The sequence below is a fragment of the Zygosaccharomyces rouxii genome (assembly GCF_000026365.1).
Source record: "Zygosaccharomyces rouxii strain CBS732 chromosome F complete sequence".
Classification (NCBI taxonomy): domain Eukaryota; kingdom Fungi; phylum Ascomycota; class Saccharomycetes; order Saccharomycetales; family Saccharomycetaceae; genus Zygosaccharomyces; species Zygosaccharomyces rouxii.
This window is the reverse complement of record NC_012995.1, coordinates 1,230,569-1,253,762: the sequence shown is the minus strand read 5'-3', so window position 1 is coordinate 1,253,762 and position 23,194 is coordinate 1,230,569. Positions and strand designations below refer to the sequence as shown.

The following is a 23,194-nucleotide window of genomic DNA, read 5'->3' as shown; positions in this document are numbered from 1 at the left end:
AACTTGTTACCCGGATATGTTGATATTAATTATAGTATTGAATTCATTTGGGTACAGGATTAATCAACTCTGAACCACCGTAGCAACGATTGTTAAAGGCATAAATCTACGTACTTCGACCGGCATTCGTAAACATATTGGTTGGGATCTATGAGTCAACCACGCAATTCAGACTTGAAGTTTTGCACGGTGTGCGCTTCCAACAATAATAGGTCGATGGAATCGCACAAAGTCCTCCAAGAAGCCGGGTATAGCGTCAGTTCCTATGGTACTGGATCTGCGGTTAGATTACCTGGACTTTCTATTGATAAACCAAACGTTTATCAGTTTGGTACGCCTTATAACGATATATATAATGATCTTTTATTCCAATCTGCTGAAAGGTACAAATCAAATGGACTTTTGCAGATGTTGGATCGTAATAGAAAATTGAAAAAGGCACCAGAAAAATGGCAAGATAATCATGAACTTTTTGATGTTGTCTTCACCTGTGAAGAAAGATGTTTTGATGCTGTTTGTGAAGATTTAATGGGACGTGGTGGTAATTTGAATAAGATTGTTCATGTTATTAACGTTGATATCAAGGATGATAATGAAAATGCAAAAATCGGTGGGTTGGCAATATTAAAATTAGCTGATATGCTAACTAAAAAAGTAACTGAATCGCGTAAGGGTCAAATACCGTTTGAAGATTGCATGATGGACATTCTGACCGATTGGCAAGAAAAGCATCCCAATTTACCTGTATTATATTCACCTGCCTACTATTGATTAATCGCATATAGAGCAACAAAGAAGAAAAGAAAAGAATATGTAATTATATTGTTCGTATCCTGTCTATACTAGTAGTAGTAGTAGTAGTAGCATCGTCATCGTCACAGTGTATGAGATAGCTTACCGCCTACCCAGACTCTTATCACGTTACGATCATCCCCATTGAAAAACCATTTTGCCAAAATATCTTCCTGTGCTATCGATGGTGGAGCTAATACTGTCGACTTCAGTGGGGAAAAATTAGATTTCTGCCAGTGAAATACATCGACGTTCGAACCTTGACTTTCGATATCCACTAGTTGAGTATCAAATTGTTTACCAACTTCAAAACTACCCAACGTCTGGTCCATTGCTAACGCACGAGCACCACCTAAAGTAGCTAGATATAATGCATCCGCAACAGTCAATTTAACGTGCTCTTTATCATGCTCCTCCTTTTCTTTCATTGCTAGATGTCTTGATACTAAAAGAGCTTGTCTGGCGCATGCCAAAATACTACAGGCATGACCTCCTGAAACGTCACTACCTAATCCAACGTCAATGCCTTGATCCAATAACCAACGTACTCTACATTCTCCCGATGTTATTGAAGAATTAGAAATGGGGCAATGCGATATGCCTGAACCTCTCTTTTGGATTGTCTTTGCCTCTTCGTCGCTTAAATGAATGCAATGAGCCAGCACTGTTCTGTTATGTAGCAATCCACAACTGTCATAGACGTCTGTATAGGATTTGCATTCTGGGAACAAAGATTTAACCCAGTCGATTTCACCCTCATTCTCAGAGAGATGAGTTTGAATGTGTAAATGACCTTTTGAACGAGATGTTGCTGCTAAACCTTTCATCAATTCCCTGGAGCAACTGGGGGCAAATCTTGGAGTTAAAATCGGCAAAACTTTGGGATCATTCAATTCCTCTTGCAAAAAATTGACAACTTCCTCACAAGATTCCAAAGATTCCTGTGTTGACTCCACGTAAAAATCAGGACTGCAAGAATCCATACAAACTTTACCAACTAACGCCCTTTGACCCAACTCTGAACAAATTCTACCCATTAGTTTCGTTGAATCTGCATCTATAGTTGTGTAATAAGCAGCTGTCGTTGTACCATTAGCCAAAGTTCTACGAACAATCTTATCGTAGACGATTTGTGCTGTTTCTAAATCCTTGAGAGAGGCTTCTAAGGGGAAAGTATATGTTTGTAGCCAATCCAATAGTGTCGAATTTCCAAAAATACCAGCATTCGGGTATTGAGATGCATGGATATGCGTGTCTATAAACCCAGGAAGGAAAAAAATTGATGAATGTGCATCGTGTGTATAATCTACAATGGCAACATCACTGTCTGTCAAAGATGGATCAAATTCTTTAGCATCTTCTAGGGGATTTTTTGAATTTTCCTTGATAAATTCAATCACACCTACCTTATCACTATTTTCATCCGTACAAACACCTACTGATGTGTTTTGCCTTATTCTCAACTGTCCCAATTTGGGTGTATCGATAAAAGTCCCATAAAAGACGTAAAATTTATAAATATTGTTTTTGCTTACAGAAATCATTCAAACCAGCGAATCTCAATCTATTATTTAAAAAGTAAGACAAGAAGAACTGTTGGATTCGACAGATGCTGTCCTATTTATACTCTCTTAATAGATTGCCGCTGAGCCTGCAAAAAGAGGGGGGCAGCCAAATCTCTTATCAAAAGAACGCGAACTTTCAAGAAAATATAAGATAAGAAGAAATCCCGTTCGGATAAGCCGGGCTTCCGCTCGGATAAACCGGGATTTCCATTTTTCTTCTCTGGTTCGATTCCGAGTAGATATATTTCATAAAGAGTTCGTATGAAGGTATGTGGCACAGAAAGGAGAACCCTAAATCGTTTCTGTTGAACCCTAAAAAAGAATCTCATTTACAAATAACTTCCTTAATGGAAAGTACAGCATTTTGCTTGAGAAAGTATTCTCTGTCCTTCCCTTAAAAGAGCCAAGGATAAGGTTAAAAAATCAAGAATAGAAAGTGCCCATTAAAGATTCCCATTCTACGCCTTCTCCCACATCATACTACCCCTATCTCCTGTCTGTCAGTGCTTTCTCTTTCTTTTTGGCCCTTATTTTCAATTCGGCGAACTTACTGCGAAGTTTTCTCCGTCGCACTACAAAGGTTTCGCCGAATTTCGGTATAGTAAAAGTAAGCAAAAATAATATTGAAGTCTCTTGATTTAGTAGTCATAGTAAAAAGCATCCATCAGGTAAACGGCACAAAGTGCTCGATGAATACAGCAAAGTTCCTTTGTGAAAACTACTCTTCCCCCGTGGGTTTCCTTCCTTCGTACTATTGTACAAGGAACCGAGTGGTATTAGCTTGTAAAAAAGAAACTCATGTCAAGTCATAAAAAAAAGAATAAAAAAAACATCAATAAAAGAGCCGAGGTAAATGCATGTCTACGTATTATTTCTATGTACTTCTTGTTCTGTTTTAGTAGATACTGCAGTGCTAGCAATCGATTTTGTTTAACATGAATGGAGTCAAGAGTTGGACAGTGACGCTTGTATTTTATTTCCTCATTTTAGCGGTATTAATTGCAAATCTAGACGGTAGCTCATCGCTATTTGGAATTATACCTAAGCGTGCCAATTCATCACAAAAACCTCCTCATTTGCATCTACAGCAGTTAGGAATCACAGGTTCTCGATTGCTACGATTTTTTCAAGATAATCTATTAGAATTTGAAGGCGCTTCTTCTTTACCGGGTGATGAACAACCTGGGATCTCTTTATATTACGACTCCTTCAAGAAATATCTTTATGACGCTCCACATGGACCACCAAGGCCGTTAGAATGTAATCCTGATAAATCTATTGTAGCAAAATTGACGAAAGACGTTCAACCAATACCAGTTCACTCCCATAATGATTACTGGAGAGATCTGCCGCTTTTTCAAGGAATTGCTCATGGTGCAATCAGTACTGAAGCAGACGTTTGGATATATCCTAAGCCTACGAATGCAGATACACCAGAAGACGAGTATATTCTAGCCGTAGGACATAACGAAGTGTTCTTGGATCCTGTGCATAGAACTTTGGATGGGTTGTACACGGGACCACTAGCGGACATGTTGGACCAAGTCAATTGTGTAGAAGGTCACAAAAGTGGTGTGTTTTATGATTCTCCCGAGGATACGTTGTTCTTTTACATCGATTTTAAGAGCCAGGAGACTCATCTGCTCTACAAATTGTTAATGGACAAGTATTTGAAACCATTGATGGATAAGGGCTATTTGACTTATTTTGATTTAGAGTCTAAGAAATTGGTTTGGAATCAAATTACTGTAATCCTCACTGGTGATTTCCCCAAGGATCTGGGTGTCATCGATAATGGCGAAAATGGATATTACAACGATAACAAAAGGTATGCTTTCCAAGAGGCTAATATTTTAGAACCTACTGCCCTAGAGCCTAACGCCTCAGTGGTTTCCACTTCTTCATTGAGTAATCTACTAGAGAAATGCGGTTATAATGAAAGAAGCATCCTATCACAGGGCCAAATGGATAACTCCTTGACAAAGTGCATTAAATCTCTGATTTCCCAATCTCACGAAGCTGGTTTAAGAACTCGTATATGGGGGGTCCCCAATTGGCCCGTCAGCTTTGCCACCAATTTATGGCATCAACAGGTTGAGAATCTTGGGGTCGATCTTCTAAATGTTGACAATTTGGACCTCGCTCAATCAATTTTCTAATGTAATAATTTTATATCTTTTGAAACAAGTGATGATTTTCTATCCAATATCCATCTACTGATGGATAAAGTTTTGGATAAAATCCCCATCACAGTTACTGTGTGGGGGGAAATGAGGGATAAATCAAAAATTATAAGACCCACCCGTCTCTACCAAGATCCATCAGGCTTCTCCTCCCTAAAGAGGACATCTCAACAAAGCGTTTTGTCCAACCTTTCAAAGAAAAATTGAACGCGCCTCCAGAAGAATCCACCACATCTTAACCACTGACAGCCGCTAAACCCTTTTCAAAAGCCTCTTTCAAAGAAAGGAGCCTAAGAAAATCAACAGCTGCAGTGATTAAGAAGAGCGCGGTAAACCCTTTCAAAGGCAACAATTCATTGAGACTCACCTGATGAACCCCAGCTCCCTCAGCACTGATTGTACTCAGTGCCATCCTTCTCCTGGCAGAAGTAAAAAAGGGCCCCAGAGTCTCCCAGAAAACCAGAAAACCCCGAAACGAGGAAACGAGACGTCAGCAGACACACCCTTCGCATGTATGTGCAATTGCCGAGGAAGCTTACATCAATGATATGATCCATTTGGATCTAAATGCATAGCATTCCTCTTCGTGAAGGTGCATGTCCGGCCAGTAGGACTTCTTGATCTCCTCTGGCATCTTAAGGTAAGTATGGGGATTTAAAAGAAAGATATTTGTAAAGGTGTAAAGACTCGGGTACCATGGCTCTTTATATACTCCCGCAAAGTGAAGAGAAAAAAAAATTCAACGTATATGTGCGGGTAACAGAAGCAGGTAATTATTATGGTATGCTATTAATCGGCTATATTTAAATGTTACAGATTAATTTGAGACCAATTGGCAAGCCTGTAGACATTCGTCCCTACGTTTCTCACAAGTACGTAGTTGGAGGGTTGGTTATGGGCTGCATCTGCGTCTATAAACCCATTGGCTACACCTCTTCCCTCACCCAAGTGGAACGTTCCACTGGTGACAAACCCGATGAGGTCTGTGACCGAAGGTAGTGGATGCTGTAAATTGTGCTCCACTTTTCCATCTGCACGAAATATTCCTTTGTGAACTTGTTTCCAGTGATCAACTTGGTCGCGTGGTACCATATATATCCTTGCGTTATCCTTTGGACGACCTCTTTCCAAATACTGACACGATACGGGGACCACTTGGAGCGGTGTTTGAGTTATGAGTAGCTGGGGAGCCTTGGAAGTATCTTCCTTTGGTGGTGTCAGTGTTAATGGCAATAGATCTGTCTCTTCGTTCTTGGAAATATCTTTGTACAATTCCCAGACATCATTGACCACATCAATTGATCTTGTACCGTTGTTATCAAATTGAGTGGTCTTTTCAGCATGGAATAGTTTCAAATCTTTGCCTTGGAGTTTCAAATATTTGATACCATTCCTCCATATCTGTAGCAATCTCCAATCGCAGCTAAAATAGTCTCCAATTTCTCCCACGCATGAAGGTAATTGATCACTGTGTAAGTTTGGAATTTTATCGAAATTCAACCTTTTAGAAGGTGGTTTTCTATTCCATTTGGCGCTAGACGCCTCCCTATTGTATAAAGAGTTCTCTGCATGACCTACTGCGGTAAAGGGAAAATCGTCCGGGAAGTAGAGCCTACTATTTTCGTAGTCCAACTGTTGCATTTGTCTCAACCCCATGTGGTATACTCTAGGAATTCTGTTCAATTGGAACCATACTGGTAGCAACCAGAACCAAGGTAAAATAAGTAACCAATCCTCACTCTTTGGTCTTCTTACAATCAAAACTGGAAAACTAGGGTCTGACTCCGCAGAAAATGGGATGCAATTCTTATGACCTTCCTTTGGATCTGAATTTAAAAGAGATCTGCGCCTTTGTGCTAATTCCTTTAACGTATGCTGGTTCTTGTAGGATTCATTACGTTGCTGAGGATCACACAGATGAGAGATAATTTGGTTGACTTCTTCATGTGGGAATTGCACTTGCAGATTTATTATATCGTCCACCGTGGGGACAGTTCTAGAACCACCTAATGATTTTGGGGCGGCTAAATGACGTGGATCTATGCAGTTGAATGCGAAAAGGGTCTTTTTGGGAAGTACATTTGGGTCTGCAATTTGAGAAGCTGTTTGGAACTGTTCAAAAGATCGGCAGTGATCACTGCTTCTTAATATGCGTGAGAGTGCTTCCAATGAATTAGATCCCCTCAATGTTATACTACTGAGAGAATATCTGCAATCTTGAATCGTTAACTCAGACGAAAACTTTTCCCCCAAAGATTGGAAAACGGTGACATATATGGCAGGATGCAGTCTGACTAGAATCGTGTCCTCATTTACCCATAACAATTCTAATGGCCCTAGTACAATGGATGGGTCATTTAAATTGTATGCAAAACCTTCGTACCAAAGTTTAGATGAGCGATATTTTTTCTTCACACTCTGACTACCGGCTAACGCTTCCACTGCTTCCTGTAAACGGGGTCCAGATAAAACCATAGTTCCGTAAAAACTTGAATCCATACAGAGAGTACCATCCGAAGTAGCTACATCACCACCGATTCTATGGGTCGCTCTAAAACATTTTTGAGTTGGTGACCATGCTAAATGGTACCCCCACCGTTTCATCATATGGGACCTCTTCGCGTTCCATACATGGGTAGGTAACCAGCTAAAGAACTTTTGTCTCTTCATGTACTTAACCTTACCTCGAGGCATAGGAGCCAGTTTATTAACAGAAGTGTTATCATAGCTGCCCATTCTATTATTGTAGAATTGCTGCCTCTTATTGCCATCTTTAATCATCTTCTTTAACCGCCTAATTTTTGTCCTCAAATGACAGTTGGGCGCTGTAATCTCTTCAGGTAGAGCCAGTTTCATAGAGGTCGACTTACCAACAAGTCTTAAAAGTTGCAGTGACATCCTAGCTCTGTACAATTGAGACGCTGATAAGCCATGACTTTTCTTGTTCTTCTCCATTTTCCTCTTATCACTAATCTGTTGGTCATTCTTCAACATCTCTCTGATGGCTCTACTCCTCATTCTCTTGGGGATCCTTTTAACGTTATGAGAAGCCGTCCTACGACGCAGACGCCTTGGCAATGCTTGGAAAACTCTGGTACATCCTGCGGTCTTGGAACTATGCATTGCCAATTGCAATTGTTTCATTTCATACTGTCTTGAGGAAATGAAATCTGGCAATTGAAGCATTCCACCAGACTCACTTAAGTCTCTACTGGATGGATCATCACTGATCTGCCTTTTGTCGGCATTTACAGCTTCAGCCCTGATGGTTCTTGCATTACGAACTTTTTCCCGTTTGAAAAATTGGTTCTTATTCAAGGGTTTCCTACCTTGGGAACGATCCATGAAGTGTGATATGCGTAAGTGAAATGCTACCTAATATTCCAGTCTGTGTCTACTATCGTTCTTATGCACATCGAACTCATCTCATCTCATCTCATCATGCAGTGCGGGAAGAGAGTACCAACAATCTTAAAATTCCATAGTCACTATCTACGAATAATTTAGTCACATGTGTTGCTTTGCTCCTCATTTTATACGGCATGTAGAAAATTAAATCAATTCGTATAAAGTGATCGCGTGGCTAATTTATCCAGAAATTATCTACTTAATTAATTAGCCAACCAAGAAGTTTATAGTATTAAAGGCCGCTCCCATCACATCTCACCTTCCATTTGTTTTACTGTTCAAAAACACTTGTTAGAGCTAGTCTATTTTTTGTATGGGTTTTGCAGGTTATGTAGAAATTACGCATATTTGCCGAACCTCTTAACTTCGACCGCTTTCCTCGTGTGATTGAACGAGAAGAGTCAATTTTAATTAAATTTCAATTAAAAACTCAATTAAACTTCAATTAAAATCAACAAAAATTAGCTTCTTGATGAAGTCATCAAATATCATAAGGATATTCCGTTCGGTCCGGTTTAAACAACCGTATGCTTCGTAAACCTAATCAACATATAAAGGTCGATAAATTTTTCTCTTATTTGCATTGTATCTTTCGAGAATTGTTCTTTACTCTCCTTTTAGTTCGAAATTATAGCAAATATTCTTATTTATTCAATTCTCTTTTCACTATTATAATACACACTAATTAAAACCTTTCTTGATTATATATAAAATGTCTCGCTTGTGAATACTTTTGGTACAACCTTTTGAATTCTCGAGGAAACTTTTGTTAGTCTTATTATCCTGGTTTAGTTGAGACTGTTTTCTTATAAAAATGGTTAATGTCGTTTTAGGAGCCCAATGGGGTGATGAAGGTAAAGGTAAATTAGTCGATTTGTTAGTTGGCAAGTATGACCTAGTTGCTAGATGTGCTGGTGGTAACAATGCCGGCCATACCATCGTTGTTGATGGTGTCAAATACGACTTCCACATGTTACCGTCAGGTTTAGTTAACCCAAAGAGTCTGAATTTGTTGGGTAATGGTGTTGTGATTCACGTACCATCGTTCTTCAAGGAATTGGAGGATTTGGAAACCAAGGGTCTAAATGACGCTAGAGAGAGGTTGTTCATCTCCTCAAGAGCTCATTTAGTGTTTGATTTCCACCAACGTACCGATAAATTGAGAGAACTTGAATTATCCGGTGCTAGTACAGATGGTAAGAACATCGGTACCACTGGTAAAGGTATTGGTCCAACTTACGCTACAAAGGCTTCAAGATCTGGTATTAGAGTTCACCATTTGGTCAACGATAACCCAGAATCATGGACTGTTTTCGAAAACATGTACAGAAGACTGCTTGAGACCAGAAAGAAGAGATATGGTGATTTCGAGTACGATGCTGAAGGTGAATTAGCACGCTTCAAGAAGTACAAGGAAGACCTAAAACCATTTGTTGTTGATTCTGTCGTTTTCATGCACAAGGCTATTGAAGCCAAGAAGAAAATCTTGGTGGAAGGTGCTAACGCTCTTATGTTGGATATCGATTTTGGTACCTATCCTTTTGTGACTTCTTCTAACACTGGTATTGCTGGTGTTATTAGCGGTTTGGGTATCCCACCAAAGGTTATCGATGAGTGTTACGGTGTGGTAAAGGCTTACACCACTAGAGTCGGTGAAGGTCCTTTCCCTACTGAACAGCTAAATGAAGATGGTGAAAAACTACAGGAAATCGGTGCTGAATATGGTGTTACCACCGGTAGAAAGCGTCGTTGCGGTTGGTTAGATTTAGTTATTATGAAGTATTCCACTTTGATCAATGGTTACACCAGTTTAAACATTACCAAATTGGACGTTTTGGATACTTTCAAAGAAATTCCAATTGGTATTGGATATTACTACAAGGGCCAAAAACTAGATCTTTTCCCTGAAGATTTGATTAAATTGGGTAAAGTCGAAGTGGAGTACAAGGTTTTGCCAGGCTGGCAACAGGATATCACCAAGGTGACCAAGTATGACGATTTGCCTGAAAACGCAAAGAAATATATTAAATTTATTGAGGACTTTGTTGGTGTTCCAGTTGAATGGGTAGGTACTGGTCCTAGCAGAGATAATATGGTTCACAAGGAAATTCAAAGAATTTAAGGTTTATAATCAACTTATATAAAGAGTATATTTATACAGCATACTTAGTTTTCTCTTTTCTCTTTTCTCTTTCGGCTCAATAGACGACTGCAGAATCTTTCTTTTGGGATAACTCTTTAAATCTTGTAACGTTACCGTACAGACAGTAATCGGTTTGGCCAGCTTTGTAAATCTTGGGCCAGTGCTGTGGGAATAACTCTTGTAAATGGTTTGAGACGCACTCAGGTACGTAGAAGGATCTACCCAAAATCTTTGAATCTTCCACATCGATGAATTTGTGACAAGAAATTTTATCCCAGTCAGATGGCATCCACAATGGGTTGAAATCGTCCTTAAAGAAATCAATTGGTTTGAAAATGTCCACATAAAAGTCACAGTCATCACTTGGCCATAGTTTACCTTCATCAAATTGGTTTTCTTTATTCATGCCTGGAGGAATTTGTCTAATTTGGTTCAATAAACCACCTTCTTCAGGAAAGTCGCCTGGTAACAGTCCATCAAATCCTGATGCAACGAATTTTAATCTGTGATGATCAGGAAGTAAGAAGGAATTGGGGAAATGGTACCATTCACGCCCCGTGCAAACGTTTCTTGATTTGTCTGTATTGAGGGTGTAGTTGTATAATTCACCATACACTTGTAAAGGTGCACCGTAATGAATCACTAGAGCGGCTATACGAGAAGTTGCTAAAAGAATTACCGTAGCTATAGTACCCAATTGAAAAGTCTTGTGCAAGCAGCAAGAACCTTTAAACAAACTCACCAATTTCTCGTAACCAACTGCCGCTGATAGTGTGACGAACCCATAAATTGGGTATAGAAATCTCTCCTCCTTATGAGGTTGAACCATGAAGATGGCTAACCATGCTAATAGTGATAATGATAATGGCCAGATACGTCTATGGAACAAACCCAATGGTGCTAGAACGAGCACTGGTAAGGGGAAGTTCAACACTAGGTTTAAAATATAGTAGAACCAGGGTTCGGTACCAAAGATGTTAGGACCTGACACTTCACTAGCATCTACGACGTTGTACCAAAATGCATTCCAGGATACAGGTGTAAACTTGCCGTAGATGAGGGAATCCAATCCAACTACCATGATGACTACTAAAGTCAATACTGTACCTGCATCAAAGGCGGCTCTAATGGTATTGATCAACTTGTGTGTAATCAAATAGTGGAAACATAGAGGTAATCCTAATAGGAATACAAAGGGCCAACCCAATACACCGGCGATAAAAGTGAAAGCCATGCTGAGAATGAATGGTTTCTCTTGGCCCCCGGATAGGTATCTGAGTGCATACTTGATGGATCCAATTGATAGTAACATAGCTATGGAAGAAGGTAATAATTCAACAGAGGCATGGAACCAACCAGGATTGAACAATTGGAAAAACAACCAGAGGTTAGCGACACGCATTGACATCAACTTGCTAATTTCCCAGTGTAGTCCAATTTCTAGTACAAGACTCAATAGACCTAGAAGGAATCTAGTGATATAAAAGTTCCAGTAAGCATCTAGCCCAGGAAGTATACCCTGGAATGCGTGTAAAACACCATAGAAGGGTAATAAAAATGACCACGATCTAATAGAGTACTCTGGTGAGTATTCCCACGTCTGTTTACCAAACCCTCTGACCAAAAGATTCAATGGCTCCCAGTAGTTATAAGTCTCATCACAATCAGAAATGATACTGAAAACTGGTTGCAAGCATAATCTGGACAACGACAACAGCAGTACTAATGTTAACGTTACGGTCTTACCACTCATACTTGAACGTTAGTTTTCCTTACCATACGGTATTTTTTAGTGGTAGGAAGAAGAGACACTTGGTCGAAGTTTCTGCTTGTATAGGGCGAAATGGCACCTACAGAAACCAGGTGCGTATTCGAATATAACGTTTCCAATATTAATTTAGCATTTCAATAACGTATGAATTTTCCTCTTGACCTTGTTATTGTTGATTAATCAGTTCATCAAGTGAGTCAGGTGGTGGTTTCCTCAGGATCTGGTTGCTATAAAGAATAAGACAGGATTTAATTTCCAGGAACTTATCAACTGACTGTTGTTTCAAACATAGCTGCTCGAGACTAATAAACAATGACAGAAGGTTATCCTACCAAGATAAGCAATAAATCAACAGCTCAAGAGTTTTTAGACGGTTTCGATACTTTTTTGTTCGATTGTGACGGTGTCTTATGGTTAGGAAAGCACTTGTTGCCCCATGTTAAAGAGACATTGTCTCTGCTAGAGAAATCAGGTAAGCAGGCCATCTTTGTCACCAATAATTCTACCAAATCAAGAGCTGCTTACTGTAAGAAATTTGCCTCGTTCGGTATTGAAGTGACTCAAGACCAAATCTTTAGCTCTTCTTATTCAAGTGCGGTCTACGTGAGAGACTTCCTCAAATTGAAGCCTGGTGTGGATAAAGTATGGATTTGTGGTGAAGCTGGTATTGCTGAAGAGCTAGCCTTGATGGGCTATGAATCTATTGGTGGTACAGATCCCCGTCTGGATGAGCAATTTGATGCTGAAAAGTCACCATTCCTTGTCAACGGTTTAGATCCAGCAGTCCGTTGCGTGGTCGCAGGTTTAGACTCTAAGATCAATTACCATAGGTTGGCTATCAGTCTTCAGTACCTACAGAAGCCCGAAGTTCATTTCATCGGCACTAATGTCGATTCCACATATCCACAAAAGGGCTACATTTTCCCCGGTGCTGGTTCAGTGATTAATAGTTTGGCATACGCATCTGGCAGACAACCCATCTATTGTGGTAAGCCAAATCAAAACATGTTAAACACTATTGTATCCTCCAAGAATTTACAACTCTCAAAAAGTTGTATGGTTGGTGATAGGCTCAATACAGACATACGTTTCGGCGTTGAAGGTGGCCTTGGTGGTACTCTACTGGTCTTAACAGGTATTGAAACTGAAGATAGAGCACTTGAGGAGAATTCAGATCACCCAAGGCCAAAGTACTATGCTGAGAAATTGGGGGATGTCTACGAGTACTTACAATGATTTATTTATATAGTCTCTTCCATCTTACTTTACAAATATTAGTGTAGTGATAGATTACGTGACGCGATGAGATCAGATGAGATTGATATACATACATGTAACACTGTAAAAACCAATAGACAGTTGACGCAGGATCGTAACTCCAGGATGGGGACTGGTAACAATGTTGAGCAAATCATATCTTGTCCGGTTTGCAACAAGAAGGTTGGTTATTCTATGATCAATCAACATTTGGATACATGCACATCTAATGGTAAACCACGTACCATGACTAGCGTATTGGGTAGAAAGAGGGGGAGAGAAACCCAATCTGCACCGTCCAATGAAGCTAATACTTCTAACACTGCTATGAATACCACTGCTTTCTCTAGTGAGTCTGCAGGTCGGCCTGCTAAGAAACCACAATTTGATTCAGAGTATCAGTGGTTACAAAAGATTAGCCATCTGCCGTTAAGTGAGAAAGTTCGACCAAGGGAAATGACAGAATATGTAGGCCAACAGCATATATTGTCACAAGAAGGTGGTACACTTTCCAAGTATATCAGACAAGGTATCATACCATCAATGGTCCTCTGGGGCCCACCAGGTGTGGGTAAGACTACATTGGCGAGACTACTGACTAAAACCGCCAGCGTGCATGGTAAATTCCAATACACTATGATAGAAACTAGTGCCACTAAGGCTAACACTCAGGAGTTGAGATCTATTTTTGATAAGAGTAAAAATGATTTCCATTTGACTAAGAGACGTACAGTACTTTTCATTGATGAAATTCATCGTTTTAACAAGGGACAACAAGATTTATTGCTGCCACACGTCGAGAATGGTGATATTGTTCTCATAGGTGCTACGACTGAAAATCCTAGTTTCCAACTCAATAATGCACTGATCAGTAGGTGTCATGTTTTCGTTTTAGAACAGTTATCCACCAATGAGGCATGTATTGTCCTCTCCAGAGGTATAGCTCTTCTTAACAAATGTAGAAGAAACGTATGGGGGGTGGATATACCATTAAAGCTTCCAAGATCAATTTTAGAGTATATTGTGGATCTTTCTGTGGGCGATACGCGCAGAGCCCTGAACCTTTTAGAGATGGTGGAAATTTCCAGCAGGAGTATAGACAGAGAATTGAGTAAACATGATGTGAAAAAAATGGTGGGTCAAAATGATATCAATACGTACTACGATACGAGCGGTGATAACCATTACGATACAATTTCAGCATTCCATAAATCCGTCAGAGGATCTAACGAAAATGCTTCTTTATTTTATTTGGCACGGATGATTCAAGGAGGTGAAGATCCGCGCTTCATTGCTAGAAGAATGATTAGAATTGCAAGTGAAGATGTTGGACTAGCTGATAATTCACAATTACCGTTGGCGGTGGCGGCTTATGAAACAGTAATGAAAATAGGGCTGCCAGAGGCAGATTTAGCATTAGCCCAGTGTTGTGTTTCATTGTGTAGGGCTCCTAAGTCAGTTGAACTATACCGTGGTTGGAAAAGGCTAAAGTCGATGCTTGGTGAAAATAAGTATTCAATGGCAAGTAGTGGGATACCCCTACACATTCGTAATGCACCAACAAGGTTGATGGAAGAATTGGGATATAGTGAAGGTTACAAATACAATCCCGATTACGTCGATGGTAAAGTGAGGCAAGAATATTTCCCCCAAGAAGTTCTTGAACAATGTTCCAATTTAGATGACTTAAAATTTTTGGATGGTCAACCCTTGGGGACTAAAACGGATTCAGATTTGAAATATTGAATTTCTTTTTACGCATTTTATACAGCAATTGGATCGTCGTTGTTGTCGTTGTTTGTTTTTTTTCGTTATACTATTACAATGGGGAACCGTAGTACTTGGATAATTCCAACTTCGCCAGTTGAAATTCATTTCTAGCCTCTTGTAGGGCTTCACCTATTAATCCCAAATAGACGGAATCATCCAATTGTGGCATGTTTTCACTTTCAACGCTTGCCGCACTACTTGGCTCCATATTATTACCAAACAATGAAGCTCTAACTACTTCACTACTGGGGAAAGAATTTTCATGTTTTCTACCTAAATTTTGAATTCTTTCACAAACCCATGCGATCCTCTGCAAACCTAACGCAGCTGATGATCCCTTCAAGAAATGCCCTAGGGAATCTAGTTCACCAAGGTCCTTTGTCGTGTGCAAAATAGTCTGCATCTTATCAAAAGTTGTTTGCGCCTGTTCCATAAACTGGATAATTAACCCTTTACTAAATTCAGGATCGTCTTCATCCATTGAAACAATTTCGTTGAGGATACTCCAGTTAATAATCTCCTTGGGGATAGCTGACATCATCGAGTATAAACAAAAAAATAAAATAATAAAGCTTCAGATCTTCACCCTTTTAGTGTCGAATTGATACCTGCGGATTTTTTTAAAACCCTCCCAATTACCACTTAGGACCTAATAGACTCGTCAAAAGTATTAATTCCCACTATTTCATCGAACAATCGTTGTTGTGTTAGTACTATGATTAAGTTTGATAACGTTTAAAGGTACACTTACAAAAATTTTCAGGTGCACGTGCTGCCCCGATTTTCCAAAGAGTATAAATAGAGGCCGAGAATGCCAAGAAATTTTAAAGTTGAACAATAGTGTGTGTCTCAAGAAAGAGAGGGAACAGTAACTTGGGTTTAAGCACAACTGGAAGAGTATTAGGACGGCAGTTACTGATGCGGAGAACAGCACTTTTTCATCAGCGTGCTTCTTTTCCTTTCGTTGTTCGCAGTTTACTGTGCCTATGTTAAAAATCTACTCGATAATGAGCCTATCTTCAGCTTGCCCAGGATTAGCCTTCTTGATGAGGTACCACTACCTGCGGACAAGGACCATGACTTAAGATTACTCTTTGTGGGCGATGTACATGGTCAGTATCATGAAATGCAACAATTATTTGAAAAAACCGGATTGGAGGACACCACAGTAGTACTATTAGGAGACTTTTTGGCCAAGGGACCAGATTCTGTCCAAGTAGCGAATTTTATTCTCGATAATAAGGATAAAGTTAAATGTGTTCTGGGGAATCATGATTTAGCGGTTATGTTTGCATTTTTAAATCCAGGTGTGGCTAAGTTTCCTTGGCATAAAAAACGTAATCTGAAACCATTGCAATTTACGTTAAGTGAAGAACTTTTCATTCCTGGTGATATCACAAAGATTAAGCGTGCACATTGGGAAATTTCACGTCAATTGGGACCCGAAAAGATGGTTTCATTGGCTCAGCATTGTTCGGCTGCGTTGCATATTGATTTAGGCGAGAAACAATTGTATGCAGTTCATGCGGGCATGTTACCGGGTGATTTTAACAATAGGGTACCTGGTATTAAAGCTCTAACTGAAATGAAATATGTGGATAAAAGTAATTTGGCTCAGTTCTCAAAGGAAAAGGAAAATAAGCATTTTATTAGATGGTTCAAACTTTGGAAAGGTTCGAAGTTACCGGATGAATTATTGTCAACTTATGTTCTCTACGGACATGATGCAAGTAAAGGTTTAAACCTTAGAGGACATACGATGGGATTAGATACAGGTTGTGTTAAAGGCGGTGAGTTAACAGGAATGGAATTCACAAGGATATCGGGTAAAGTAACGACAAAGTTGCATCAAGTAAGATGTAATGGTGTGAGAAGAACAGCTCTTTTGGCAATGGAGCAAAAAGCTCAGAGTGAAGGAAAAAATGTTGAAGAACTTGATGAATGGAAAATGCTTGGCGACGGTGGGAAATCTGAACCTCCATCTCATGATGAATCTCTAGGAGCACCACAAAGACCAACGCACTCTAAGGAAGATCCAAAGCCGGAGGGGCATTCTGAAGAATCGAAAGATTCGAAATCAGAGGGTCTTCCAGGAAGGCCGAAGGGGGGTTCAGAAGAATCAAAAGAAGGAGGACCAGAAGAACATCCAGGAGGATCGAAACCAGCGGGACCTCCAGGAGAACACAAATCTGAATCACCGGACGAAAGTCATAATGGGGCACAGGAACAACCTCATCAGGCACCTGGGGAAGATCCCAAAGACCAGAAACATGGGGTTCCCAAACTAAATGAACAAGAACAAGTTGCTTCAAAAGACCCGCCGGGGGAAGAGCTAGGAAAGTCCCAGGAACATCGGTTCGCTCCTCGTATACTCAAACCGCAATGATCAAAGGATTCATCTGAAAATTTTCGATTTGTTAATCGATATAAGGAAGGCCCAATTGTGATTTCATAGTCCCTAATTTTAATCGCACAGGTATATACAAGCAATTGGGCATGTACGTAATGAATTTAATTGATTTAATGCTCTAAGAAGACGGGAACGATAAAAGAGGCATGCTGTTGACTGTCCCATGAGCTTGAAATTGAACGACGTTTTCGATGCTGAACCAAAAAATATGAGCGGTACGAGAATCGAACCCGTGTCTCCACCTTGGAAGGGTGGAATGATAACCACTACACTAACCGCCCGTTCGAGTTGTATGATATTGATGCTTTTACTCCTTAATATTGAATATGTTCCTTCAGATGATTTCAATTTTAACCGGGACACAAAATGGTACTATCAACCTTTCTTTGCCCATAAATCTTTATGTTTCTTGTTTCACTAGTATCTAAGGACTTTAATATATGTGAAAAATACTTCTTTACATTTTATGCTAGTTCTCCTTCATAGCTAGTAGTTTTATAAGGTAGAGATGCGATACTTAGTACATGTGACAGCTTACCTTGGGTGCATGGCATGCTGGTACAAGGCATTTCGTAGCGCCATAAAATAGGTAATAGGTTCTATAGTTATCAAGATGCGATGAACCTGAGTCTCATTATGAATTATTGGGCTATTAAATCTTACTGCAATTTCCAAGAATTTGTTGCCGAAGAGCTGCTCTCCGAAACAGTTTCGCAAGCACTAGATGTTAAATTGAGCGCTTAGCCATGCTACACAGCTGCGAATCCAACATGTATATATAACGTTCCCAAATAGATTCTTTATCAATTACCATTATATAAGCTATTAACTCTCTTGAAGAATCATCACCAAAGTTTGCCAACCAGGTGTAGAGATTAATTCGAATAATTTCTCATCTTCATCAGTTTTAACAGCATCTACCAACAGAAGCCATTCGGATGGTGATAAAACCTCTAAGGAATGCAAATAGAGCAATAAGTGGAAGTTAGAAAGTTTGCTCTGTAATTCTTTGAAATCTCCACTTGTTGCGGCACCATAAAGATATCTTTTCAATTCGTGGTGGTCCTGTGACAACCCCATCGCTTGCCTGTTAGCCCATGGGAAATCAGCAGTTGTGGCAAACAATGGTTTTCTTTCAGATGATTCTAGGGGGAACCCATGAGTCAATGAAAGAAGCAAATAATCAACTGGAAATGCCGGTTTAGCATTTTCCTTGATAGTTAGCCCGTATTCGTTCCTTTTCATGTAGAAAATCTCTGGCACATATCTTTCGGACGTTGTTTCATTAATAAAAGCCATTGATGGATGCGTTGATCCAGTAATCATATCGGCATCTACAAGTGCCTCAGCACTTGTGGACACTTGGTAAGATGCAATATCGATTTCGTTTTGTAAATTACCTGAAATCACACAAGTGACAAATTTTGATGAATAATGACCCTGTTCGCTAAATTTGGAAACGTTTGGATGTGATAATTGATGCCTAGCCGCCATTGAAACTTCCAAAGACGAAAGGAAAAACGAATCTTTATGTCTTTTACAAAAAACGGAACCATCACCAGCACCACAATCGTTCAAATCCGTAAAAATCAATCCTACAGGAAATAGGCCGAAAGTTTCGGCTAATTGATCCACTTTAGACATCTCCTCTTTCACTTGTTCCATATCCATGGTTAACCCATCTTGTTCATCATGTTGAGGGGGTTCATAAATAGCCTCGACAACAGCTTTGACACCTAAAGGTGTGGCATCGTACCTTTGATAGGTACCATACATGTAACCAAACCTTTGAGTTCCCGTATATCTCCAACATTCAATAAATTCATTGATCAATGCACTTTTTTGGAACTCGACATGGTCTACCATTCTGAAATTCTGTTGTTGCAAAGTAATTGCAGAAGGCTGGCACTTAGAACATATACCACGAGGCCATGGTTCATGTCCATTGATGCAGCGTTTGTTAATCCTAAAATCTGGTTGTGATAAGGGGGCGATATATGATCCACCGGTAGCCTTATTAGTACTTTCGTTTAACTGTTTCAAATGCGAATGGAATGAAATGTGTTTGATATTACGATCCTCGTGATACTGCTTATCCCAAGGTGGTAAAGGGGAACAGTATTCACACATACCGTTGTCACCATGTCTACAAAGTGAGGATTTCTTTCTTGGTATCAAACCTTCTTCCTTTTCTAATTCCTGATCTAATTGCAATTCTTTTGCAGGAGGTGCAATAGAGGCCTTAACGTTTTCAGTTGTATTTATATTAACAGACGCAGCTTCCTTAGGTTGCTCACCTTCTTTCTCTTGATATTTGACAAATACAATGTCACCGTGGTTTAATCCCAAATCTGCTACACTACGATAAACCAGACCAGCTATAGGCTCATTTGCGGTAGATTCTTGGCTTCCCACAGTTATAGTAGCAGGATTTACAGATGGACTTAAATGTGACAGTATTTTCTCTACAACTGTACCAAAAAGGTCTCCTGAATCGCAGGAAACTCTTTGCATACCTTCCTTAGACCTAATTCTCAAAATCATCGCGATCCAAACTTAATAAAATGATGATTTCAACTAGTCTTTTTGCCACTTATTTGTAACATGTAGTTTGTTCACCTTTAAAGATATCTTTCAACATGAAAAATTCTTAGTAGTAATTAACAACTATACATCTAAAGAAAGCGTTGGAATTTAAGCGTAACACGCTCGTCGAGGCCAACTGAAGATCCAAAATGTCATCTTATCAAGGGGATGCCCATGGTAACAGTACCTTTTTCGAAACAGAAGAACATGTAGAGACCAAGATCGTTTCAGTTTATACACCACTGATATACAGTGCCATTTTGATCCTTTCATTGGTTATTTTTGGATCTCAGTACAGAAAAAGAAGAATTGCAAAGATGGCTGAATTGCCTTCCATCTTTGATGATAACGATGCTAGGGATATTCATGTAGCGTTGAAAGAGTTGAACGATGAACAACCTGTACATGAAAAGGTGTTAAAAGCAGCATTGTTAAACAGGGGTGCTGAAGCAATCAGACGTTCATTTAAGATGAAAGAATTAGAACCTCAGATTAACATCCTTTACAAGAATGGATCCATTGGTGAGGACTACTGGCAACGTTATCAAAATGAGGTCAAATTGATAGAACTCGAATTTAAACAAACTTTACAAGAGGCTCAAGAGATACAACCTGGCTGGTTACAAATGTTTGTGGTAGTGGCCAAAGAAATCTGCTTTAACCAGGCGTTGGCAAGACGTTATAATTCTATTTTAAAGCGTAAGACAGTGTGCGCCGAAGAATGGGAGCTGAAGCTAGATAACAATGGCAGACTAATCGAGTGATTATATTATATATATATATATATGCTTGTGTAACATAGAGACAGATTACAAAGTTTAATGCTTTCTTCCCTTTTTCTTGCTGACAACTTGGAATTCCCAATCGTCATCATCGCCTTCGGGCATAGATAAAACTTCGGCCCAAGTCAGAGGATCCTTGATTTGTTTCTCGACTTCTTGACGTCTCTTGATGAATTCCTCTGCAAACCTTTTACCATCCATAGCATTAGAGTTTGAATTAATTGTGTCCGCGATAATACTGACGGATTCACCGCCTGCAGGCAAACTTAATAACACTTCAAGGACAGCATCTTTTCTCACTGATGCATTTAATTGCATACGAGAACGACACCATCTTAAGAATTCTTGACGTGCCGATATGGATGCATTGCCTGGATATGCTGGCGTACTTTGGGTTTGTTTCACCTTCAAACCTGGAATACTGGTAGATGAACCAATTTGTCTGTTAGTGGTATTATTGGATCCAACGGCTCTGAGCTTATCGGGGTTGATATAAGACTTGGGCTGTACGGTAGGCTTTTGTTGAGCACCTACACTGGTTTGTTTAACAGACTTGGATGTTACCGTTGTCCATGCACTTTGACCACCAGCACTGCTAACAATACTAGCAGTGTTTGCCACGGTTGGACGTTTAGTTTTTGATTTTTGAGCTTCCTCCCATAATTTAGTCTGTTCCTTCAAAAACTTTGGATCATTAAATTCATCTAAAGTGACAGTTTCTTGTTTGCGGGATGGTTTCTTCTTTTCTTCTTTCTTCAACTGTGGCTTAATATCAACACTTACAGGTGCTGCTTTTGGTTTATCAGCCCAAGTTAAGACAGATTTTAGTTCTTGTCGTTCCTTATCCTCTTTAATGATTTGTTCTTTCAATTTGTCTGCTGCGATCTTTTCTTGGCGCTGCTTTTCAACTCTTTCCATTTCTTCTCTCTTTTGAAGTTCAGAGATGGAGGGAAGCTTAGGTAATGCTGTGTTTTTAACTTTGTCAGCCCATGGAGCAACTGTGGTCTTCACTTCAGTAGCTGGTTGCACAGTAGCAGGTTTTGCTGTCTGTTCCTTTGGTGAAATTTCTTTAGTTGAAGGTTCCACAGGTGGAGATTCCCGTATAACCTCTTTCTGCTTCTGAGACTTCTTTGACTTCTTCGATTCTTCTTTCCTTTTAGTCTCATATTCTTGTTCCAATAATTGTCTGGCTGCTTCTTCAGCCTTTTGTTTTTTACTTTCTTCTTCTTCTTTCTTCTTCTTCTTCTCATCTTTCTTGGTCCCTTCTTCACTTTTCTTCTCTGCAACCTTCTCTAATCTTTCTTGCTCAGTAACCTTCTCTTGCTTCCTAGATCCGGTAGGGATTGGTACCACAGTATCATGGTAATATCCACCGTCTAAGTCTTTTAGTTTCAAAATTTCATCATGTGTATAGTCTTCGCTTGGCAGGGCCGTTGTAGAAGCAGGATGTTGTTGCTGTTGAAATGGAACATTAGCAGAGGCGGTAACAGGGGCAATTGTAGTGGAAGTTGGGGCAGCGGCAACAGCATCGGCCGCTGCTGGAGCAGGTGGTACTGGAACATTCAAGGCAGATCCGATATTCGGTAGAATATTAGCAGCGACTAAATCAAATGCATGAAATGGATCTTGGAAATTATTAACTTTAGAAATCAAATCGCCTAAAGTAATAAAATTATCATTAATACCAAATGGTTCTAAGGTAGTTGGAACCCTTGAAATTTGTAAAGATGGTTGAAAATAACCACTTGCATACCATTGGGACATGGGTCCCGATCCAAATGGACCCTGAATTTGACCCTGAGTATCAATATATCTCCATTGAGAATCAACAAGCAAGGGTGGTGCTCTACCAGTTGCCGAACTACTGACACCAGGTGGAACTGATCCAAATAATCCACCATGCAAAACGTTTGGAGTAGCCATCTGAGATGGATACGGCGAAGAAGTAGCAGAATCTTGAGCAACCGAATTCTGATGCGATAAAGAGTTAAACATGTGACCTGGGGTTAATGCTGGGTTCATGGTGGTAGTAGGCACCGTAGTTGCAGAAGAGGTCGTTGGCGTTGCGGAAGCAGCAGCAACAGCAGCAGCAGCAGAGGGAGTAGAAGCTGAATTTAAACCTGATGAGGGATCAACAAACGGGGACGATGATCTTTGGATACCGATAGAATCCATAATAGAGGTTTGACGGCTCAGAGGTTGTGCAGCTCCTGATGATACACGTACTGGAGTACCCATTCGAGCAATTGCAGGGTCAAAAGTAGGACCATTTTGAAGTGAAATATTCTGGAATTGATAATTCATCGAATTCAAAGGGTCTTGATAATGCGATTGGAAATCCATACTAAAATAAAATAATTAGGGATTGGTGAGAGTTAACAATTGAAAAAGTATCGATGCAAGCAATCAATTAGGATAGGAACAGATACAGTCTATTTTGCAGTTGACTTTTTAATTTTTTTTTTTTTTTTTTTAATTTTTTTTATTATTGTTAGAATATTCTATATTTTTTGTTTTTTTATTATTA

The 23,194-nt window shown here is 39.6% G+C and overlaps 13 protein-coding genes and 2 non-coding genes across 15 annotated transcripts; 7 read left to right on the top strand and 8 right to left on the bottom strand.

Annotated features, from left to right (window-relative positions):
* Positions 1-150: 150 nt before the first annotated feature.
* Positions 151-771, top strand: SSU72 (RNA polymerase II subunit A C-terminal domain phosphatase; the record flags this gene model as incomplete). The annotated part of the gene is made up of 1 exon (XM_002497820.1): positions 151-771. The coding sequence occupies one exon, from the start codon at positions 151-153 to the stop codon at positions 769-771; it is 621 nt and encodes a 206-aa protein (XP_002497865.1).
* A 104-nt stretch (positions 772-875) lies between these two features.
* Positions 876-2,336, bottom strand: GUD1 (guanine deaminase; the record flags this gene model as incomplete). Its single annotated transcript, XM_002497819.1, has 1 exon — positions 876-2,336. One exon carries the CDS (start codon positions 2,334-2,336, stop codon positions 876-878), a length of 1,461 nt encoding a protein of 486 aa, XP_002497864.1.
* Positions 2,337-3,292: 956 nt separating this feature from the next.
* On the top strand, positions 3,293-4,516 carry AIM6 (Aim6p; the record flags this gene model as incomplete). Its single annotated transcript, XM_002497818.1, has 1 exon — positions 3,293-4,516. One exon carries the CDS (start codon positions 3,293-3,295, stop codon positions 4,514-4,516), a length of 1,224 nt encoding a protein of 407 aa, XP_002497863.1.
* Positions 4,517-4,628: 112 nt separating this feature from the next.
* On the bottom strand, positions 4,629-5,188 carry SNR19. The gene has a single exon (XR_002648426.1). It is a non-coding gene; the product is annotated as a U1 RNA (small nuclear RNA).
* Positions 5,189-5,350: 162 nt separating this feature from the next.
* Positions 5,351-7,885, bottom strand: POP1 (ribonuclease P/MRP protein subunit POP1; the record flags this gene model as incomplete). Its single annotated transcript, XM_002497817.1, has 1 exon — positions 5,351-7,885. The coding sequence occupies one exon, from the start codon at positions 7,883-7,885 to the stop codon at positions 5,351-5,353; it is 2,535 nt and encodes an 844-aa protein (XP_002497862.1).
* An 877-nt stretch (positions 7,886-8,762) lies between these two features.
* Positions 8,763-10,070, top strand: ADE12 (adenylosuccinate synthase; the record flags this gene model as incomplete). The annotated part of the gene is made up of 1 exon (XM_002497816.1): positions 8,763-10,070. The coding sequence occupies one exon, from the start codon at positions 8,763-8,765 to the stop codon at positions 10,068-10,070; it is 1,308 nt and encodes a 435-aa protein (XP_002497861.1).
* A 76-nt stretch (positions 10,071-10,146) lies between these two features.
* On the bottom strand, positions 10,147-11,844 carry ALG9 (dolichyl-P-Man:Man(6)GlcNAc(2)-PP-dolichol alpha-1,2-mannosyltransferase; the record flags this gene model as incomplete). Its single annotated transcript, XM_002497815.1, has 1 exon — positions 10,147-11,844. The coding sequence occupies one exon, from the start codon at positions 11,842-11,844 to the stop codon at positions 10,147-10,149; it is 1,698 nt and encodes a 565-aa protein (XP_002497860.1).
* A 330-nt stretch (positions 11,845-12,174) lies between these two features.
* PHO13 (4-nitrophenylphosphatase) lies at positions 12,175-13,098 on the top strand (the record flags this gene model as incomplete). The annotated part of the gene is made up of 1 exon (XM_002497814.1): positions 12,175-13,098. One exon carries the CDS (start codon positions 12,175-12,177, stop codon positions 13,096-13,098), a length of 924 nt encoding a protein of 307 aa, XP_002497859.1.
* Positions 13,099-13,164: 66 nt separating this feature from the next.
* MGS1 (ssDNA-dependent ATPase MGS1) lies at positions 13,165-14,865 on the top strand (the record flags this gene model as incomplete). Its single annotated transcript, XM_002497813.1, has 1 exon — positions 13,165-14,865. One exon carries the CDS (start codon positions 13,165-13,167, stop codon positions 14,863-14,865), a length of 1,701 nt encoding a protein of 566 aa, XP_002497858.1.
* A 73-nt stretch (positions 14,866-14,938) lies between these two features.
* Positions 14,939-15,430, bottom strand: YPD1 (Ypd1p; the record flags this gene model as incomplete). Its single annotated transcript, XM_002497812.1, has 1 exon — positions 14,939-15,430. The coding sequence occupies one exon, from the start codon at positions 15,428-15,430 to the stop codon at positions 14,939-14,941; it is 492 nt and encodes a 163-aa protein (XP_002497857.1).
* A 585-nt stretch (positions 15,431-16,015) lies between these two features.
* Positions 16,016-17,275, top strand: PPN2 (putative serine/threonine-protein phosphatase; the record flags this gene model as incomplete). The annotated part of the gene is made up of 1 exon (XM_002497811.1): positions 16,016-17,275. One exon carries the CDS (start codon positions 16,016-16,018, stop codon positions 17,273-17,275), a length of 1,260 nt encoding a protein of 419 aa, XP_002497856.1.
* Positions 17,276-17,508: 233 nt separating this feature from the next.
* Positions 17,509-17,580, bottom strand: ZYRO0F15070r. Its single transcript has one exon. It is a non-coding gene; the product is annotated as a tRNA-Gly (tRNA).
* A 544-nt stretch (positions 17,581-18,124) lies between these two features.
* Positions 18,125-19,843, bottom strand: NPL4 (nuclear protein localization protein 4; the record flags this gene model as incomplete). Its single annotated transcript, XM_002497810.1, has 1 exon — positions 18,125-19,843. One exon carries the CDS (start codon positions 19,841-19,843, stop codon positions 18,125-18,127), a length of 1,719 nt encoding a protein of 572 aa, XP_002497855.1.
* A 191-nt stretch (positions 19,844-20,034) lies between these two features.
* Positions 20,035-20,649, top strand: SEC66 (Sec63 complex subunit SEC66; the record flags this gene model as incomplete). Its single annotated transcript, XM_002497809.1, has 1 exon — positions 20,035-20,649. The coding sequence occupies one exon, from the start codon at positions 20,035-20,037 to the stop codon at positions 20,647-20,649; it is 615 nt and encodes a 204-aa protein (XP_002497854.1).
* A 54-nt stretch (positions 20,650-20,703) lies between these two features.
* ZYRO0F15004g (uncharacterized protein) lies at positions 20,704-23,010 on the bottom strand (the record flags this gene model as incomplete). The annotated part of the gene is made up of 1 exon (XM_002497808.1): positions 20,704-23,010. The coding sequence occupies one exon, from the start codon at positions 23,008-23,010 to the stop codon at positions 20,704-20,706; it is 2,307 nt and encodes a 768-aa protein (XP_002497853.1).
* Between the last annotated feature and the right edge of the window lie 184 nt (positions 23,011-23,194).